Source organism: Octopus bimaculoides, chromosome 1 (genome assembly GCF_046866305.1).
Source record: "Octopus bimaculoides isolate indiv1 chromosome 1, ASM4686630v1, whole genome shotgun sequence".
In the NCBI taxonomy this organism is placed as follows: domain Eukaryota; kingdom Metazoa; phylum Mollusca; class Cephalopoda; order Octopoda; family Octopodidae; genus Octopus; species Octopus bimaculoides.
The window spans coordinates 112,747,321-112,769,803 of record NC_142928.1 but is presented as its reverse complement, the minus strand read 5'-3'; the positions used below and the strand labels follow the sequence as shown (position 1 = coordinate 112,769,803).

At 39.7% G+C, this 22,483-nt stretch overlaps 1 protein-coding gene across 2 annotated transcripts in view; it reads right to left on the bottom strand.

Moving 5' to 3' along the window:
* LOC106874050 (ER degradation-enhancing alpha-mannosidase-like protein 3) overlaps positions 1-22,483 on the bottom strand; it is a 465,143-nt gene that overhangs the window by 89,300 nt on the left and 353,360 nt on the right. For both annotated transcript variants that reach the window (XM_089356169.1, XM_089356161.1), the window contains exons 15-17: positions 20,985-21,169; positions 11,968-12,100; positions 9,619-9,700 (exon numbers count right to left, since the gene is read on the bottom strand). In XM_089356169.1, the coding sequence (XP_089212295.1) occupies positions 9,619-9,700; positions 11,968-12,100; positions 20,985-21,169 (400 nt within the window). The remainder of the gene's footprint in view (positions 1-9,618; positions 9,701-11,967; positions 12,101-20,984; positions 21,170-22,483) is intronic.

Here is a 22,483-nt window from a genome sequence, read left to right as displayed (position 1 = left end):
AGCAGCACCATAGTAAACTGCTACAAAGGTAAAGGTGATGCTTTAGACACTAATAATTACAGAGAGGGTCATAGCCCAACTAATTAGGGAACAAATCAATTTAGATGAGATGCAGTTTGGGTTCGTGCCAGGTAAAAGCACCACTGATGCCATATTTCTAGTGAGACAGCTGCAGGAGAAATATCTAGCCAAGGATAAACCTCTGTACCTGGCCTTCGTTGACATGGAGAAAGCCTTTGACAGGGTCCCCTGATCCCTTATCTGGTGGTCAATGAGGAAACTTGGGATAGAAGAATGGTTAGTGAGAGCTGTGCAAGCCATGTACAGAGATGCTGTCAGTAAGGTGAAGGTTGGAAATGAGTACAGTAATGAATTCCGGGTAGAGGTAGGGGTCCACCAAGGTTCCGTCCTCAGCCCCCTCCTATTTATCATAGTCCTCCAGGCGATCACAGAGGAATTCAAGACAGGTTGCCCCTGGGAGCTCCTCTATGCTGATGACCTTGCACTAACTGCGCAGTGACTATCAGAACTAGAGGAGAAGTTTAAGGTGTGGAAGCAAGGACTAGAATCGAAGGGCCTTAGAGTCAACCTAGGAAAAACCAAAATCCTAATAAGTAGGAAGGTAGATAAAACACAAACCCCTTCAGGAAGATGGCCCTGCTCAGTATGCAGTAAAGGAGTAGGTAGTAACTCTATAAGATGTACCCGGTGCAAGCTATGGACACATAAGAGGTGCAGCAATATCAAAGGCAGATTAACTACAAAGTTAGTCTTTGTATGTGGCAGATGTTCAGGTGCAATAAACACTGTAAACAAACAGGAAACAACTTCTATCTCATTCCAGGGAGAAAAACTAGAGGTAGTTGATAGCTTCCGCTATCTGAGTGACCAAGTTAGTAGTGGGGGTGGGTGCACTGAAAGTGTAACTGCTAGAATAAGAATAGCCTGGGCCAAGTTTAGAGAGCTCTTACCTCTGCTGGCGACAAAGGGACTCTCACTCAGGGTAAAAGGCAGACTGTATGACGCATGTGTACGAACAGCCATGCTACATGGCAGTGAAACATGGGCTGTGACTGCTGAGGACATGCGTAAGCTCGCAAGGAATGAAGCCAGTATGCTCCGCTGGATGTGTAATGTAAATGTGCATACCCGTCAGAGTGTAAGTATCTTGAGAGAAAAGCTGAACATAAGAAGCGTCAGTAGTGGTGTGCAAGAGAGACGATTGCGCTGGTTTGGACATGTGGTGAGAATGAATGAGGATAGCTGCGTGAAAAAGTGCCACTTCCTAACAGTTGAGGGAACCCATGGAAGAGGTAGGCCCAGGAATACCTGGGCTGAGGTGGTGAGGCAAGACTTTCGAACATTGGGCCTCACCGAGGCGATGACTACTGACCGAGACCTTTGGAAATGTGCTGTGCGTGAGAAGACCCGGCAAGCCAAGTGAGATCGTTGCCAGTGCCCCTGGACTGGCTCTTGTGCGGGTGGCACATAAGATGTACCATCCTGAGCGTGACCGTTGCCAGTACCGCCTGACTGGCCTTGTAGGGTTTTCGAGCGAGATCGTTGCCAGTGCCCCTGGACTGGCTCTTGTGCGGGTGGCACATAAAAGACACCATTTCGAGCGTGGACGTTTTCGTGCGGGTGACACTTAAAAGCACCCACTACACTCTCTGAGTGGTTGGCGTTAGGAAGGGCATCCAGCTGTAGAAACTCTGCTAAATTAGATTGGAGCCTGGTGTAGCCATCCGGTTGCACCAGCCCTCAGTGAAATCGTCCAAGCCATGCTAGCATGGAAAGCGGATGTTAAACGATGATGATGATGATGATGATGATGTGTAGGAGTGGCTATGTGATAAGTAGCTTGCTTACCAACCACATGGTCTAGGGTTCAGTCCCACTGCATGGCATCTTGGGCAAGTGTTTTCTACTATAGCCTCGGGCCGACCAAAGCCTTGTGAGTGGATTTGGTAGACGGAAACTGAAAGAAGCCCGTCGTATATATGTATATATATATATATGTGTATATGTTTGTCCCCAACATCGCTTGACAACCGATGCTGGTGTGCTTATGTCCCTGTAACTTAGCAGTTTGGCAAAAGAACTGATAGAATAAGTACTAGGCTTCTAAAGAATAAGTCCTGGGGTCGATTTGCTCGACTAAAGGCAGTGCTCTAGCATGGCCACAGTCAAAAGACTGAAACAAGTAAAAGAGTAAAAGAGTAAAGAGTATATATATATATATCTTCTTTTATTTGTTTCAGTCATTTGACTGCAGCCATACAAGAACACTGCTTTTAGTCAAGCAAATCGATCCCAGGATATAGTCTTTGTGAGCCTAGTACTAATTCTATTGGTCTCTTTTGCCGAACCACTAAGTTACAGGGATGTAAATACATACATACACACACACACACACACATATATATATATATATATATATATCATCATCATCATCATCATCATCGTTTAACGTCCGCTTTCCATGCTAGCATGGGTTGGACGATTTGACTGAGGACTGGTGAAACCGGATGGCAACACCAGGCTCCAGTCTGATTTGGCAGAGTTTCTACAGCTGGATGCCCTTCCTAACGCCAACCACTCAGAGAGTGTAGTGGGTGCTTTTACGTGTCACCCGCACGAAAACGGCCACGCTCGAAATGGTGTCTTTTATGTGCCACCCGCACAAGCCAGTCCAGGGGCACTGGCAACGATCTCGCTCGAAAATCCTACAGGAGCCAGTCAGGCGGTACTGGCAACGGCCACGCTCAAAATGGTGCATCTCATGTGCCACCCGCACAAGAACCAGTCCAGGGGCACTGGCAACGATCTTACTTGGCTTGCCGGGTCTTCTCACGCACAGCCCATTTCCAAAGGTCTCGGTCCGTAGTCATCGCCTCGGTGAGGCCCAATGTACGAAGGTCTTGCCTCACCACCTCAGCCCAGGTCTTCCTGGGCCTACCTCTTCCACGGGTTCCCTCAACTGTTAGGGTGTGGCACTTTTTCACGCAGCTATCCTCCTCCATTCTCACCACATGTCCATACCAGCGCAATCGTCTCTCTTGCACGCCACAACTGATGCTTCTAATGTTCAGCTTTTCTCTCAAGATACTTACACTCTGACGGGTATTCACATTGACATTACACATCCAACGGAGCATACTGGCTTCATTCCTTGCGAGCTTACGTATGTCCTCAGCAGTTACAGCCCATGTTTCACTGCCATGTAGCATGGTTGTTCGTACGCATGCGTCATACAGTCTGCCTTTTACTCTGAGTGAGAGTCCCTTTGTCGCCAGCAGGGGTAAGAGCTCTCTAAACTTTGCCCAGGCTATTCTTATTCTAGCAGCTACACTTTCAGCGCACCCACCCCCACTACTAACTTGGTCGCCCAGATAGCGGAAGCTATCGACTACCTCTAGTTTTTCACCCTGGAATGAGATAGAAGTTGTTTCCTGTTTGTTTGCAGTCTTTATTGCACCTGAACATCTGCCACAAACAAAAACTAACTTGCTAGTTAACCTGCCTTTGATGTTGCTGCACCTCTTATGTGTCCATAGCTTGCACCGGGTACATCTTATAGAGTTACTACCTACTCCTTTTCTACATACTGAGCAGGGCCATCTACCTGAAGGGGTTTGTGTTTTATCTACCTTCCTACTTATTAGGATTTTGGTTTTAGCTAGGTTGACTCTAAGGCCCTTCAATTCTAGACCTTGCTTCCACACCTGAAACTTCTCCTCTAGTTCTGATAGTGACTCCGCAATTAGGGCAAGGTCATCAGCATAGAGGAGCTCCCAGGGGCAACCTGTCTTGAACTCCTCTGTGATTGCCTGGAGGACTATGGTAAATAATAGGGGGCTGAGGACGGAACCTTGGTGGACCCCTACCTCTACCCGGAATTCATTGCTGTACTCATTTCCAACCCTCACCTTACTGGCCGCATCTCTGTACATGGCTCGCACAGCTCTCACTAGCCATTCTTCTATCCCAAGTTTCCTCATTGACCACCAGATAAGGGATCGGGGGACCCTGTCAAAGGCTTTCTCCATGTCAACGAAAGCCAGGTACAGAGGTTTATCCTTGGCTAGGTATTTCTCTTGCAACTGTCTCACTAGAAATAAGGCATCAGTAGTGCTTTTACCTGGCACGAACCCAAACTGCATCTCATCTAAATTGATTCGCTCCCTAATTAGTTGGGCTATGACCCTCTCTGTAACTTTCATAACCTGATCTAACAGCTTGATGCCTCTGTAATTATTTGTATCTAAAGCGTCCCCTTTACCTTTGTAGCAGTTGACTATGATGCTGCTACACCAGTCATAGGGTATGACTCCTTCGTGTATCACCTGGTTCGTAATACGGGTGACTAGGCTATAGCCAACACTGCCAGATATTTTGAGCATCTCTGCAGTGATTCCTGATGGGCCGGGGGCTTTCCCGGTCTTCATACTCTTAATTGCTTTATCTACCCTGGTACTATCAACTCGGATAGCTGGTCCCTCTATTGGGTCGACATAAGGCAGGCTCTCTTTCTCCCATTCATTCTCTTTATTAAGCAATCTATCGTAGTGGCATCTCCAGACCTCTTTCTTTGCATCCTCATTTAATGCAAGCGTACCATCATCCATGCGAACACATTTCTCTCCTACAACATCACTATTCTCTCTCCTACACTGTCTTGCAACACAAAATACCTCGAGTCTTTGGTCCTCACGGCGCAGAACATTGGCAAATCTTTCCTTATCTGCTTCCCCTCTGGCTAAATAAACCTGTCGCCTAGCCTCCCTTCTGGCACATTGGTACAATTCCCTGCTACCACCGTTCTTCCAGTCCTTCCAAGCTTGTTTCTTTTGTCTAATAGCCCTGTCTACCTCCTTGTTCCACCACCACGTTACTCTGGGTTGGGAGGGGACCTTACACCACCCACAAATCTGGTCGGTGGCTTTCAACAGGTTGTCCCGCAGAAATCTCCAATTGTCTTCCACGTTGTATGATGCTATATCCCCTTCTATTTCGTTAAATGCTTCAAGTAACTTGTCTCTAAGTCTCTGTCCGTTTGCAGGGTCTTTAAGCTTCCACACCCTTCTTCTCCAAGCCTGTCTAATTCTGGGCACCCATTTTGCCTTGATCCCAAAGTCGCTAACTACTAGTCTATGTTGTGGGGTACATTCTTCGCCAGGGTAGGTTTTGGCATTTATAAGCCGCCCTCTTTCCCTATTTCTGGCGAGGATGTAGTCGATTTGGCTAGAGTGTCTGCCGGAGCGGTAGGTGACTAGGTGACTGGCAGGTTTCCTGAAGTTGGTATTGCAGACCATAAGATTGGTTGCATCACAGAACTCCAGCAGTCTGGTTCCCTCCTCGTTGCGGGAACCGAAGCCATAGCCTCCATGTATGCCATGGAAGCCCCCAGCACGACGTCCGACATGACCGTTGAAGTCTCCAGCCACAAAGAGAAGGTCCCTGTCACTCGTCGACGAGGTAGTTTGCAAGAGGGTGTCATAGAATTGGTCTTTCAGACCATCTGGTAGCCCAGGTTGAGGTGCATAGGCTGAGATGACAGTAGCTAATCTATGATGAAGCACTAGTCTGATCTTAAGTACTCTGTCACTTACTCTAACGACCTCGATTACCTTATCCACCCATTTCTCCGCTAGAAGTATTCCTACGCCCCCGACCCCGTCAGTGTTCCCTGCCCAGAAAATCTTGTACCTGTGTTCTTTGCCTGTGAGGAACCTTGCAGAACCTCCTCTCCATCTTACTTCCTGGATGCAGCACATATCTACGCATCTCCGTTCAAGCATCTCAACAATTTCACCAGATCTACCTTTCAGCGTGCCGACGTTGAGAGTGCCAATCCTAACAGTATGGGTGTTGGGGGTGTGGGCCTGTAGCCTGGGAAGGGGAAAAGCAGTGTCGTGTACCTGAAAAGAAAACTTGCAATTGGAAGAATTCATAAGCAAAACATTACCTACAACCTGCAAACATTTCTCAACCTTAATGCGCTACCCAAAGGTAGGGGAGAGGATGGCCAAGGCCACTAGATGGGTTCCGGGAGACAGCCGAGGTTGACAGGATGACAAAGGGATGAACTTCCGGTGGAGGGGGCGGGATGACAGAGGAATGAACTTCCGGTGGAGGGGGTGGGATGACAGAGGAATGAACTTCCGGTGGAGGGGGTGGGATGACAGAGGAATGAACTTCCGGTGGAGGGGTGGGATGACAGAGGAATGAACTTCCGGTGGAGGGGGTGGGATGACAGAGGAATGAACTTCCGGTGGAGGGGGCGGGATGACAGAGAAATGAACTTCCGGTGGAGGGGGTGGGATGGCAGAGGAATGAACTTCCGGTGGAGGGGGTGGGATGACAGAGGAATGAACTTCCGGTGGAGGGGGTGGGATAACAGAGGAATGAACTTCCGGTGGAGGGGGTGGGATGACAGAGGAATGAACTTCCGGTGGAGGGGGTGGGATGACAGAGAGATGACAGACGAATGAACTTCCGGTGGAGGGGGTGGGAGGGCGGGTTACCGCCAGCGAGTAGATAGGGCTCTTAATTGTAGATTTTAAATATTTGAGAGACAACAATGCATAAATCGTAATTTTTTAAAAGAGCAATGAATTCTGGGTGATTAGAATATAACGTAGCATGAATTTAGGAAGCTTAGAAAATGAATAAGCATGAATTTAAGACAACAACTGAATTCAATTGAATTTCATGGAGAGAAACAAGATAAATAATAAGGGACAAAACTAAAGCGCAAGGTATTGAGATGTTTGAGGCCGTAAATAAATAAAAATCTCTATCTTATCTGCATCTTGGGTATTTCGTCGTAGTACGTCAGCGAGATAATTTAGAATGGGTTTCTCATTTATATATAGCCAGAACCTGAAGACCTTAAAGGAAAAACTACGAAGGGGAGAGAGAGGATGGAGGGGTAGACAGAGGCATGGCGGGAGAAAAGATCATCATCATCATCATCATATATATATATAAAGAGAGAGAGAGAGAGAGAGAGAGAGGGGGGACCAGTCAAGCAGCACATCACGCTGTAATTCTTGGGCTGAGAAATCAACACTTAAAAGCCATAATTTTAAGGAGCGATAAGAATTTTTGAATAAAGGAAAATGGGTAGTGGTGGGTAGGTACCGCCAGCGAGTAGAGAGGGCTCTTAATTGTAGATTTTAAATATTTGAGAGACAACAATGCATAAATCGTAATTTTTTAAAAGAGCAATGAATTCTGGGTGATTAGAATATAACGTAGCATGAATTTAGGAAGCTTAGAAAATGAATAAGCATGAATTTAAGACAACAACTGAATTCAATTGAATTTCATGGAGAGAAACAAGATAAATAATAAGGGACAAAACTAAAGCGCAAGGTATTGAGATGTTTGAGGCCGTAAATAAATAAAATAAATATATATATATATATACAATGAGTTTCTTTCAGTTTCTGTCTACCAGATCCACTCACAAGGCTTTGATCAGCACGAGGCTATAGTAGAAGACACTTGCCCAAAGTGTCACACAGTGGGACTGAACCCAGAACCATATGGTTGGGAAGCAAGTTTCTTACCACACAGCCACTCCTATACACAAATTATATTATATTTTAGAAAATTAAACCAATATCCCAAATATCCCACTGCTCTTCTGAAGTTCACATTCTTAAGCATGCTACAATCAATGTTGGCAAAATGAAAGATTGGTCCTCTAAGATTGCTGAACGTTAGAGCAGAGGCATGTAGATGTGTGCTGTGTGAAAAATGTAATAAGGATAAGAGCTACTACAGGACTCCTCATAAGCAAGGAACAAAAGTACAAACTCTTCTGGGAAGGCAGAAATGAAGATGTGGGTGGTGTAGGCATACACTTAGTAGAGAAATAGCTAAAGTAATCAAGGTAGTCAGAATATGTGATAGGATTGTTAAAGTAAGATTAGCATTAGATTATTCAATGGTAACATTTATCTCAACATATATTCCACATGATGACAGAGAAATGAATAGAAGGACCATTTCTATGAGACCCTTCCATAGAGTATCATGATGTCAGATGGCAAAAACTTTATTATTGTGGCTAGTGATTCCAATGGACATGTTGGGCAGTACTCCAATGGATTTCATGGTGTACATGGTAGTTATGACTTTGTTTCTTGCAAAAAGGAGGGAACAAAGCTGTTGGAGAAAAAAGGAAGATACAGGAGCTTAACAATCCTTTGAACAGTCAGAGATTTACAGATGCTTTAAATAAAGCACTTGATAAAAAGGAGGAGGATATAGAGATATATAACATACAGGACAATTGGAAATTCTAACTAGACAACCTACTGAGGACTACAGGCAAAATCTGTGGCTAGTGCAAAATTCAAACCAGACCTAGGGTAATGCTGTGGTGTAAGATAGAGTCATAAAAAGAAAAGAAGCAAGCTTGGAAGAATGGGGGCAGCAGAGAACTATATCAGGTAGCTAAAAGCACGGAAAATGAGTCAATTTAATAAAGGGAGAACCATAAAAGAAAAGGCTTGTCAACATTCTATTGTGAGAACCAAGGAATGAGGCATTATAGATTGCAAGGTAACATGTCGGAGAAATTCAAGATGGTCTGGGAAAGATGTGAATCTGAAAAGAAAGAGGCTCTTATGAAAGGCTCCAACATGTGGAGAATGAATGAGAGAAAGAGCATTTTCTTAATGTTGTCTTTGTCTTCAATCTACATATTCTAGCTCACTCACTCCTTCTTCTTCTCTGCATACATGCATTTTTATGTCTTGTCTTAAAAACACAATGCATCATTTCTCATCTTAGATTCTCAGTTATCTTTTCCCCCACTCTCTCTTGGTTTTTCTCATTTCACCACTTTGCCTTCTTTTTCTCTCTTTCCATATATTACTTCTTCAACTCTCTTTTTCATCTTACACATTCTTTTAATTAATTCCCTTGTATATGTTATTTTTTTAACTTCATAATTTTATTCTGTATGTAAAAACCTTTATTGATTGATCAAAGTAGACTTTAGTAGATGATGCTCAACTGATTTGGTTCAATAATACCCTCTTATTTGCAAACAATCATCAAATTTTCATTAAATATGTAAATTAATTTTGGAAAATTAATTATGAATTTATTGAAACAATCATCAATAAATTTGTTTACTTTTCCTAACCACAATTAATTGAGACTGTTTTTGCATATATCATTCAGTACATCAATCTCTTAACTAATATGAAAATATATGCTTCATGGTGGTTATCATAATATACTTTTGCTCACTGACAATGGAAAACAAATCAGTGTAGATCAGCATTTTTCAAACTTTTTTGTCACAACCCATTTTATTTACCTTGTGACCCACTGAAGGGCTGGGACCCACAGTTTGAAAAACGCAAGTTTATATTCTGCACTTTGTACCCACTTACGTTTTTCTTTCCTTCTTTATTGTTGTGACCCATTTTATTTATCTCACAACCCTCAGTTTGAAAAACGCTAGTGTAGATGAATAACAATACTTTAAAGAAAAGAACACATTTAAAAAGTAATGAAATATCAAATATATTACATAGAAAGATTCTATTGTGTTTTGAAAATTGTAGTGAAACCATTTATATGAACATGTACCTTCATTATGTTGATTTTTGGAAAATTCAATCATTTCCTGCATGAATTTCATTCCATCTTCAGCATCCATTGGTGAAGCAGCCTATAAATAAATAAAATTTGATATGTAGCAGAGAATTTAAATAAAAAATGTGTCTTAAAAATAGAATAGAGAGAAAAATTGGCAGATATGACAAGGGTCTTCAGGAAGAGAGCTCATAAAATAAAGGAAAAAGAAAATAAGACGAGTTCATCCCAGCCAAACCCAACAGAATTCTGTTAGTTATGTTTTCAAATCTTAAAAAATTTTCACCTTTGTTTATTTCTATGAGAGAACTATTTTCAGAACATTTCAACCTCTAAGCTTAAGCCAATCTTATTTTGTGGCTGCTTATTTAGGGACTGCCAGAAAAATGATCAAACTTTGTATTTCTTCTAATTTTTAAAGGTCTAATATATCATAACTTGGAAAAGCTGTTTCCCTAATTTCTACTATAAAGAGTTTCAAAAAACAGTTGGAACCAGTTGTAACTCAAACTTCAGAAGAATTGTAAGTTGAAAAGTAAAGAAAACACAAAAATAAAATCAATTTTTTCTCAATTTTTGTCTTCTGATAGACAGGGAAAATACTTTTCTCATAACTAAATTTCAAGGCTATGATAACTTTTCAAAGCCTACATTAAAATTAAATTTAAATAAGAGACTTACTATGCATTGCTTTGGATTAATGGTCACTGAAATATTGGATTTTTTAAAATTAACCCTTAATTTTTGCCAATTGTCTTTAGCTATTCAAGTTGTTCTTAAGAGTCTGAGTTACAACAATTTCCAACAGCTTTTGAAACTGCTTTGAAATAGTTTTCCCAAGGCATGGAAGAAATCAAAAAAGGAAAATTTTTGGACAGTCCTTAAGTGGCTATAAAATAAGATTAGTTTAAGCTATGATATTGAAATTTTCAGGAAGTATCTCTTTCGTAGAGATAAATGAACAATGAAAATTTTTTAAAATTTGAAAACAGAGCTAATACACCCTGAGAATTTGGCTAGAATGAACCTGGGAGGATAAAAAAGATTCACTGGAAGAAAGAAGAGACAGAGAGGTCATAGGTAGAGAAAAATGAAGGCATAAGTAGAAGAGAGAGAGAGAGAGATCACATAAAAAGAGAAGAAAAAGATGATAATCTCAAAAAAAGAAGCCATGGAAAGGAGGACTTAAAAAGAATAACAGATCAAGGGAAATTGAGAGAGATAAAAGACAGAAGAGAATCATGAAAGAAAGAGAGAGAGCCATTATAAGAGAAGGAAAGCTAATTGAAAATTTAATGGAAGTGAAAAGGATCAATAGAAAAGAAGCAGAAAAAGTTAGAGCTTTGTTATGTGAATGAGCAACAAATATGATAGTTTATCTGCAGGAGTGTCATTTATAGAGCCATCTTGATTACAGAGTTATATGTAGGAGGGAGCAAATTTTACAATGCACAAAGGTTTTATTTGCTCTCCAAATGAGTGTCTGCTGTTTAGTGTAGTAGGGAGTGTTATTCAACTGCAGCTGCTTGTGAACTGTTTGGAATATCCAGAGTTGTGAGTTTTGGTTATGTTGAAGATATGAAAAGATATGCCTCAAGAGATGATAATGGTCACCCACTTAACTGTTTTGAATAATTGAAAGGCACTGCTAATCTTGCTATTATCAATAATCAGTATACAATTAGCAAAGCTCCAAATAAGTGCTTTGAAGCATAAGGGATCATGAGGCTGAAATAGTTCTGAATTATAATGATGAAAGGTAGTTGTCTTGTTAGGTAGTCTCCAGAGATTCCCATACCGTATAAGCAGTGATGGCTAGATTTAGAGATGAAAGGGTAGTAAAAAGTAATTAGTTTATGTGTGAGGCTATGAATATGAATAGTTGCCTATCATCAACTACTGCACTGCCAAAGATCAAATTTTCAGTTTTAAATTTCTTTGTGCCACATTTCTGGCCATAAAGCCAGTTATTTCCTTACAGGCTTACTTTTAACTGCAGATTTGACCACTACGGCAGAAAGTAAAAAGTTCATTTTTTTAATGCCAGAAAACAAAGTAAACATTGTGAATGAAAGATGTCATACCATATGGGTTTCAATAGTTTAAAGTGTTTGTAGTGGCTGTAAAGTGAATATTAGGATCAACTTAAAGGGTGATGTTAATAATAAATAGTAGTTGAAAGTTCTGGATTGGGAGCAGGGTGACATGAGAGAGATTTTGCCTTTTTGAAAAAGGGAAGAAATTCTAGAAAGACACCTTTTCCACACTGGTATATAGGAAATTTAGATACCATAAGCACAGTTATGAGGGGAAAAGATCATAGAAAAGAAATAAAATAAAAACCTCTGAGGCTGTGTGAAGGAGTTGAATCCTGCCATCACTCATAGTCATTAACCGAATACCCATTTGACCAAGTATTTCTAATTGTTCTTTATTTCCTGCCATGAAGTCAATTGCACGAAATCTTCGGCGATCACTGAAATTCAATTAAATCAAATAGTATTTTTAAACATGTAAATGCAGTTTTCTTTTAATTTGAAATCATTATTTTTTTCTTAATTTTACATTTTGTTTTATAAATGATGGTTACTCTTGCCGATTTTGATTGAGCGCTTGAAGGAAAGGATTAAGAAAATAAAGAAGCTGCATCTAATTTGCAAAGGATGATTGAATATAATTCGAGTTTGGGTACGGATTTTGCTATGAAGTCACAATGGGGACACTGATGATTTTGATTTTGCTAGGGATTGGACAAACATGTCTGTTAATTACAGGATAAAGTTCCTTTATTGTTCTGCTTCTTCAATTCAGATTGTTTAGATGCATCATGACACATTTTGCATCACTCAGATCAATTTAGGCAGTAACTTTCCCGAAATGTTATATTAAGTTGTAGGGATTTTAGTTATTGTTTCAACTTATCCTTATACTTGAGCAGGGATTTTCTTTACGTCTACTTGTTGGCCATACAAAAGAATTTTCAGAATGCATTTGAACATGTCTCGCTTAACTACATTGAATTTTAAACAGCATGTTTTTGATACTGCAGATGTCACATTTTTCTAAAATTCTGACATTAATAATAATAATAATAATAGTTCAAATTTTGTCACAAGGGCAGTAACTTTGGGGGTGGGGATGAGTTGATTACATTGACCCCAGTGTTCAACTGGTACTTATTTTATTGACCCTGAAAGGATGAAAGGAAAAGTCAACCTTGGCGGAATTTGAACTCAGAACATAGCGACAAGCGAAATACCACTAAGCATTTTGTCTGGTGCACTAACGATTCTGCCAGCTCACCACCTTAATGATAATAATAATAATGATAATAATCTTTTCTACTATAGGCACAAGGGCTGAAATTTGGGGAGAGGGGACTAGTTGATTACATCAACCCCAGCAAGTAACTGATACTTATTTCATTGACCCCAAAAGGATGAAAGGCAAAGTCAGCCTCAGTGGAATTTGAATGTGCAAATGGACAAAATGCTGCTAAGTATTTTGTCCAGTGTGCTAATGATTCTGCTAGCTCACCACCAATAATAATAATAGTAATAATAATGATGGAGAGAAGAGGAAATAAACAACCCTGGTGGAAAGGGAGAATTTCAGAAGATATAAACTCCTTGGACAACGTAGTGTCAATACTTGTTAGGAAAAAGGTGGCGACCTGGTAGAAACGTCAACACACTGGACGAAATGCTTAGCGGTATTTCGTCTGTCTTTACGTTCTGAGTTCAAATACCGCTGAGGTCAACTTTGCCTTTCATCCTTTTGGGATCGATAAATCAAGTACCAGTTGCATACTGAGGTCGATCTAATCGACTGATCCCCTCCCCCAAAAATTCTGACCTTGGTACTTAGGAAAATAAACTTGGGATATCAGTTAATGGGAAAATCCCAAACAATCAACCACCTCCTCTTCATGGATGATTTGAAACTGTATGGCAAGGATAACACGCGAGTTCCTTGGTGAACACGGTCCATGGTTTTAGTGCTGATATTAGAATGGAATTCAGACTAGAGAAGTGTGGAATAATCTACCTAAAAAGAGGAAAGGCACTGATTAAACAAATTGAAATGGAATGCTACAAATACCTTGGCATACTAGAGTTCAACAAGAAAATGGAGAAGGAAATGAAAGAGCAACTGAGGATGAAATATTTCCAAAGACTAAGATTGGTGCTGCTCTCAAAATTGACTGGATAAATAAAAAATCCCAGCAGTTAATACATGAGTGATAGCATCACTTCAGTATGGAGCTGGAATTATAAAATGGCAAAAGAAAGCACTGATGAAAATGGATACAAAGACAAGAAAAATATTGACAGTACACACAACCTTCCACCCTAAGAGTGACACCAATAGGCTGTACTTGTCCAGAAGAAAGGGTGGGAGAGGTTTGATCAGTTGCCAGGATTGTATCAAAAACAGAGGAAAACAGCTTAGGGTGGTAAGAAATGTTGTGGAGCCATTGTTGAAACATGTGATGAAGACCAGTGTCATCAAAACTGAGAATTGTGTAATGAAAGGAAAATTTAATGAGGAAAAGAACACAAAAAAAACAACAACATAGAAGGAAAAAAACATATACAGTCAGTTTGCAAGAGATGTGAATGCTAAGACAGACACAGAAGACTGGTTGCTATGGATAAGGAGGAGTGACCTGAAGATAGAGACAGAAGCACTTGTATACACAGCTCAAGAACAAGCATTAAGGACCAACTATGTGAAGTGCAGAATAGACAACAACAAATGCAGAATGTGTGGTGAGAGGGGTGAACCAGTATCGCATATCATTAATGAATGCCCAAAATTAGTACAATGTGAATATAAAAGATGACATGACAATGCAGCAAGAGCAATCCATTACGAACTCTGTGGAAATCACGGCCTACAATCAGACTGGTAGTCATGATGGGTATATTGGGCTTTGTATATTTGTATCCCAGCGTCACTTTGATGGCATGCACTGCTCTCTTACTCGATAATAATAATGGTTTCAAATCTTGGTACAAGACCAGCTATTTCAGGGAAGGGGCTAAGTCAATTAAATCAATCCCAGTGCTCAACCGTTATCAACCCAAAAGTATGAAAGGCAAAGTCGACCTCAGCAGAATTTGAACTCAGAACGTAAAGTTGGAAGAAATGCTGCTAAGCATTTTTTCTGCTATCTTGCTGCATTAATAAATAATAATGATGATAACAAAAACAACAACAACAACAACAATAATCATAATAATAGATATTACTGCAGCACCAACAGCAGAAGAAGTGGAAGAATTTTGGAAAGAAATATGGTCGGTGAAAGAACAACCTCAGAAAAGGACTATTAAAACAACGAACTTAGCACCTGAGTAACTCTGGACCCCTCTAACAATTGAAGAGGTCACCCAGGTACTGCAAAGACTAAGCAATTGGAAAACATCTGGGCATGACAAGATCCCTAACTTCTGGTTAAAATATCTGACAGGAATATACAAAAAGCTGGCTGAAAACTTTAACGACATACTAACAGAGCCAGAGACAATGCCTGAATGGCTCACGAAAGGGAAAAACCATCCTAATTCCCAAATCCATGGAAAATGCAAAACCACAAAACTACAGAAATATAACCTGTCTCCCTACAATCTACAAAGCCTTTACTGCAATAATATCGCAGAGATTGAGTAAGCACCTGGAAAATAACAACCAGTTTCCAGAAGAGCAGAAGGGATACTGCAAGGGCTCATATGGCTGTAAAGATCAATTAATGATCAATAAAGCCATAACTGAAGACAGCCGCAGAAAGAAGAAAGGCCTCAGTATGGCCTGGATCGACTACCGAAAGGCTTTTGACAGCATCCTCCACTCCTCCACACATGGATCCTCGAAACACTAGCCATGGACAAGGTAGCACCAATAATCATAAAATACATAAGACTCTATGAATAAATGGCAGACAGTGCTACAGCTCCAAACAAAAGAGGGACTCGTGAAAACCAAAGCCATCCCCATTAGAAGAGGAATATTCCAAGGAGACATGCTCTCTTCACTCCTGTTCTGCTTGGCACTGACTTGTTAAATAGAACTAAATAGAATGTGATTTTTGGAACCCACTTTAACACTAGGAGACTCAGAGCACTTTACTTGCAATACAAGACCAAGCTTTAGTGATAAACAGGAGATCAACCTTAGAGCAAGTGTCTCTATTGTACTGAATTTGTAATGGATTTAATGAGACCATTGCCAATATTGTGAATGAATGCTATCAACTTGCTCAAAACAATTACAAGATGCAGTGACATGATGAGGTAGCAATAGTGCTGCATTGGAAACTGTGTGAAAAACAGCAGTTAGAGAGAGATGTAAGACTTGGTACAAGCACAAACCACATATAGTGGCTGAGTTGGAGACTTGTAAACTCCTGTGGGATTTCTCAGTCCAAATGCACCTAATGATGATGGACAAGATAATCCACATATGCTTTGTAATTGATGTTGTATGCCCATTTAACATACGTGAATAGTTAAGAAGGCAGGCAAAAAAGAAGAAAATCCTCTTAAATATGAGATAGTCAGATCGTGGGAATCCTCTTGAATACAATCCTCTTAGATATGGGAGAGTCTGATTGTGGGAAATGAAAAAGGGAAGTATCAAAACATATTGAGAGGAATATAAAGGAAATGGGAATAGAGTGCCCAGTAGAGCTGATGCAGTAAGTTTTCTTCTTTGGCAGTCACAAACATTTGGAGAGTATTAGTTGAAGAGAACCATAGCAGGTAGCAAGTCCACTACTTATGCAAGACTCCAGAAGTTCCATCAAAACCTGACTTGTTAGAGGAAGAAAGAGGACGGCGATGACAATGGAAATAACTAACACTACAAAAGCAAGAAATAAGCTATTTGCTAAAAATGAAATTAGTTTGTATCACGAATGCTACCGAACAGCTAAGTAGTTTGAAACCAAACACAGAAGTTAGTGGAATTCTGGGTTAGCATATGGAAAGAGAAACTGTAACCCTGAAATTTCCATAGATGGATAGAGTAACAAAGATGTTACAATACATATCAAAAGTAAAGAAGACTTTGCAATCAATATGAGAGATTTTCTAGAAACTAAAATACAGAAAGAAAAAAAATAAGGTGAAGAAATTGCTCTGCTTCATGTCAAATTTTGATAGTATTTAAAATTATTCTGTGAAGAATTTAGATCTCACATTTAAAAAATGTATCCTTACCTAACAGCAATACAGAATTAGATAACAACAGATTGAATTATCCTGCTTCCAAAGTCATAAAATTTGAGAGGGGAAAACCAATCCTGATTATATGCACAAAGAACAAAGTTGATCAAATCCAAACAAGAACACACTGGCAGTATTTGGAATAGTGGTAAACTACCTTCTGTGTCTACTAAAAAAAAAATTTAATATAATGCATCACCATTGACTCATACACTCTTCATAGGCAAGAAAAAATGCTTTGAGATGGATGTGATGGGAAGTGTTTGATGATAAGATTGAGAGAATAGTTTTCAATAGTTTCAATGAGGTACTAAATGCGAAGATTCTTGAATAAACAAGAAAAAATCAAGTATCTAAGTGTCAAAAGAACCCTGATTAATAATAATCTCAAAAAGAAATTGAAAATGACCTGTACTTGGAAGAAACAATGATATAATGCCAGCTAGCCATGATGAGTGCATGCAAAAAGCATTCCAGTTTCAGGGTTATCTAAGATTATATCATCCAAAATCTAACTTTTTCAAGAGGGTAAGGTTTGATTTGAGGAAGATCTTGTTGCTGGTCAAGCAATCATGTAAAAGCTATGTTGTTTAAAGATGTTTTTCAGAGAATGCAGTTTTTATATTTACTACTTTCAATGTCATCATGATCATCATCGTTTAATATCCGCTTCCCATGCTAGCATGGGTTGTACGATTTGACTGAGGACTGGCAAGCCAGAAGGCTGCACCAGGCTCAAATCTGATCTGGCAGAGTTTCTACAGTTGGATGCCCTTCCTAACGCCAACCACTCTGAGAGTGTAGTGGGTGCTTTTACGTGCCACCAGCACAAGGGCCGTCACAGGGTACTGGCAATGGTCATGCTCAAAATGGTGTTTTTTTTACGTGCCACCTACACAGGAGCCAGTGCAGCAGCACTGGCAACGACCTCGCTCGAATGATTTTCTAACGTGCCACTGGCACAAGTGCTAGAAGGCGACAATTATGCTCAAATGGTGCTATTTACGGGCCACTAGCATGGAAGCCATGCTTGGACAGTGGTGTTAGTGCTCCACTGGTGCAGGTGCCAGTCATCGAATATGGTTCAATTATGATTTCGATTTCACTTGCCCCAACAGGTTTTCACAAGCAGTGTTTAGTGTCCAATGAAGGAGAGGTTGGCATGGGTGCCAGTCGTCGGATTCGGTTCGATTTCGATTTCAGATTTCAAATTCATTGGCCTCAACAGGTCTTTGCAAGCAGAGTTTAGTGGCCAATGAAGTAAAGATACGAATAAGTGAGTTGGCTACACATCTGGCAGAGATCATGGATTATGCTCTCACTTGGCTTGCTGGGTCTTCTCATGTACTGCATATTTCCAAAGATCCTAGTCACTAGTCATTGCCTCGGTGAGGCCTAAAGTTTGAAGGTTGTGCTTCACCACCTCATCCCAGGTCTACCTCTTCCACAGGTTCCCTCAACTGCTAGGGTGTGGGACTTTTTCACACAGCTATTCTCATCCATTCTTGCCACATGTCCATACCAGCGCAATTGTCTCTCTTGCACACAACAACTGATGCTTCTTAGGTCTAACTTTTCTGTCAAGGTACTTGCATTCTGTTGAGTATGCACACTGACATTACACATCCATTGGAGCATACTAGCTTCATTTCTTATGAGCTTACACATGTCCACAGCAGTCATGGCCTATGTTTCACTGCCATGTAGCATGGCTGTTCGTACACATGCATCATACAGTCTGCCTTTTACTCTGAGTGAGAGGCCCTATTAAGCAGAGGTAAGAGCTCTCTAAACTTTGACCATGCTATTCTTATTCTAGCAGCTACACTTTCAGCACACCCTCCCCTACTACTAACTTGGTCACCTAGGTAGCGGAAGCAAAACTACTTCTAGTTTTTCTCCCTGGAGTGTGGCAAAGGTTGTTTTCTGCACATTTTCAGTGTTTATTGCTCCTGAACATCTGCCACATACAAAAACTAGCTTCCTAGTTAGCCTTCCTTTGATATTGCTGCACTTCTTGTGTGTCCATAGCTTACACTGGGTACATCTTATAGAGTTTCTACCTACACCTTTTCTACAGATCGAGCAGGGCCATCTACCTGAAGGGGTTTGTGTTTTGTCTACCTTCTTACTTATTAGGACTTTGGTTTTAGCTAGGTTGACTCTAAGGCCCTTCGATTCTAGTCCTTGCTTCCACACCTGAAACTTCTCCTCTAGTTCTGATAATGACTCAGCAATTAGGGCAAGGTCATCAGCATAGAGGAGCTCCCAGGGGCATCCTGTCTTGATTTTCTGTGTTATTGCCTGGAGGACTATGATTAATATGAGGGGGATGAGGACTGAACCTTGGTGGACCCCTATCTCTACCTGGAATTCTTCACTGTACTCATTGCCAACCCTCACCTTACTGACAGCATCCCTGTACATGGCTTGCACAGCTCTCACTAACCATTCATCTATCCCTAGTTTCCTTATTGACCATCAGATAAGGGAGCGGGGGACCCTGTCAAAGGCTTTCTCCATGTCAACGAAAGCCAGGTACAGAGGTTTATCTTTGGCTAGGTATTTCTTCTGCAGCTGTCTCACCATAAATATAGTATCAGTGGTGCTTTTCCCTGGAACGAACCCAAACTGCATCTCATCTAAACTGACTCTCTCCCTAATTTGTTGGGCTATGACCCTCTCAGTGACCTTCATTACCTGGTCCAACAACTTGATACCTCTGTAATTGTTTGTGTCTAAAGCATCACCTTTACCTTTGTAGCAGTTGACTATGGTGCTGCTACACCAGTCATTGGGTATGACTCCTTTGTGTATCACCTGATTGACTATACAGGTGACTAGGCTATAGCTGACACTGCTAGATATTTTGAGCATCTCTGCAGTGATTCCTGATGGGCCGGGGGCTTTCCCTGTCTTCATACTCTTGATCGCTTTATCTACCAAGGTACTGTCAATTAGGATAGCTGGTCCCTCTGTTGGGTCGACATGCGGCAGACTCTCTTCCTCCCATTCATTCTTTTTATTAAGCAGCCTTTCATAGTGGCATCTCCAAACCTCTCTCTTTGCAGCCTCGTTTAGTGCAAGTGAGCCATCATCCATGCGGACACATTTCTCTCCTACACATTAAATGCTAATATTTATATTCTGTACTAAAATTCCAATGTAATTGATTGTGTTTTATGTCAACAGTCAACATGGCACTTCATAAGGGTGATTAAAAGAAGTACCTGTCATATATTGGTTCAATCTATTTTAGTGTATTTTCTGTCAATCTTTGACACTGGTCATGCCACCCACAGCATACACTATACAATTACACTTTTCTTTTCTCATATGCAGTGAAGGATATAGGCTGTGATGTGAAATTTCTTCTACAAACAAAATTTTCGTAAGGAAACTCTGTTTTTGAGTTGAGGAATATATGTAATAAATTCTTATTTTAATGATCTTAGTGCACAATGAAATTCATTGTAAAATTAAAGCCCAATGTTCTTATTTTTTTCTTTTTATTGCTTAGTAAAGTGGAAGTTTTTACCTAAGACACTTTGCAGGGCTTCCAAAACTGATAAGAGGAAGGAAGGTATTCTCAAACAAAAGAAATGGCCCAAATGCTTGCAGCAAAGTGGACTTTGAAAAAGACATCCAGAGACCAAATAGTAGTGCTGAGTTAAATTGAGTAATGAATTAAGTCTATCACCAGGCCAAGGAAGGATTGGAATTTGGAACACCAGGAGCTGGATCATGTATCTTGTCCAATGCTCTAACTTTACTCTCAGTCCACAACCCTAGACTGATCCTGACCCCAGAATGATGAAAAACAGTAGAATATAAAGTCAAAACACAAAATGCCTAAATAATAATAAATATGATGCTCAAATGACTCTGCCAATTCACTGTTCATACTATTGACATTGATGACATTATCATCATCAAGTTATATTGCATTGTTTGACTGAAACTTATCTTGGAAATGTCTATTTTATTTACAAGGAGCTAACTGTATGATACTTTTTATTTAAGTAGCAAAAATAATAATTTATAGGACACCAAACAGACATCCATACACACAATACAGAGAATACAATCAATTAACTTATTAAAAGTGCAATGAAAAATATTTATAAATACTTTTTGGGTTTGGGACTGACTTTTTCAACCATATCCTTCAACTGTTCTCTTACTGAATGAGCATAGTTTGGTTCACCATGGTAAATGTGTCTGATATTGGGGCAAGTCTCTCTTTCAATGTGCTCAATAGATATCTTTCTCCTTTGGTTAGAGTTATTCATTTTATGGTAAGCTTCCAGTCGAATCTTTTTATGTAAAGAAAAGAAAATATTTTTCAGTAAGTTAAACAAGATTATACATAGAGACTTCAGGTAGGTCAGTTTAAAATTTTCATATTTTAAACAAAAAGTGCTTTTTTAGGATATTGTTTTAAAAGCTATGCAAGTGAAGGAATTCTGTTGAAACAAAAAATTCTACTTTTCATCCAAAGAAAATGATACTGTTAAGGAAGCAGTGGTTGAAACCCTCTGAAATCACAAGAGAAATATTAAGCTGAACACAAATAAGATCATTCTAAAATATGTCCTAAATTAACCAACTAATACCATTAACATACAATGGCCAGTAAAACATATATTCTAAAAGAGATATATCACAATCAACAAGGCACAAGAAAAAACAAAGTACAATGAAAGTGAAGTATCAACCTCTAGTGCACAACATTTTTCTTACTGCTCTTTAATGGCAGTGTAGCTGATTCTAAATGATATATCACAATCAAAAAGTGATAAAAAAAGCATTGCATACTGAATGGAAAAAAAAAAGGCATTGGAGGGGTGATGCATACCCTATGTTCAGATAATTTTTATCACAAATTATTGTGTGGCTTACAATGTGTTGCTTACCTATGCTTTTTAATTGAACTGAATTAAGCTTTGTAAAGTGTTTGACTAAAAGAGGATTAGAAGCACTAAGAATGGTGAAATTAAGAAATCAACTTGTAAATAAATGAAACTCTTGATTCTATCACTGTACACACACACACTCACAGTCGCATATGTATGTATGTACCCACATGTGTGGGTAAATACATACATACATAGACATGCGACTGTGAGTGTATGTATCTGTACAGTGATAGAATCAAGAGTTTCATTTATTTACAAGTTGATTTCACCATTCTTAGGCTTCTAATCTTCTTTTATTCAAACACTTACAAAGCTTAATTCATAGGTAGACATACAAATGAGGGTTGATTCATATGAAAAAGAAAGTGAACAAAATGAAATACTTATAGAAAATATTGCATAGCAACATCTTTCAAAGATGGCAGGAGAATCAAATGTACTGTAGTTCATTGTAGAATATAAATAACACGATCACTTGCTTATCAGGAAATTTGTAAGTATACTTTAAAAAAGTTTTCTTTCTTTTTTTTTTAAGTATCACCATTATAGGTATTTATACTCCAGTGAAATGAAGAAATCAACTCGTAAATAAACAAAATCCTCAAATCCATCACTGTATACACACACACACACACAAACATATACACAGTCATGCATGCATACACTGTTGCATATCTATGTATCTATTTATGTATGTTTGAAGATAATCAA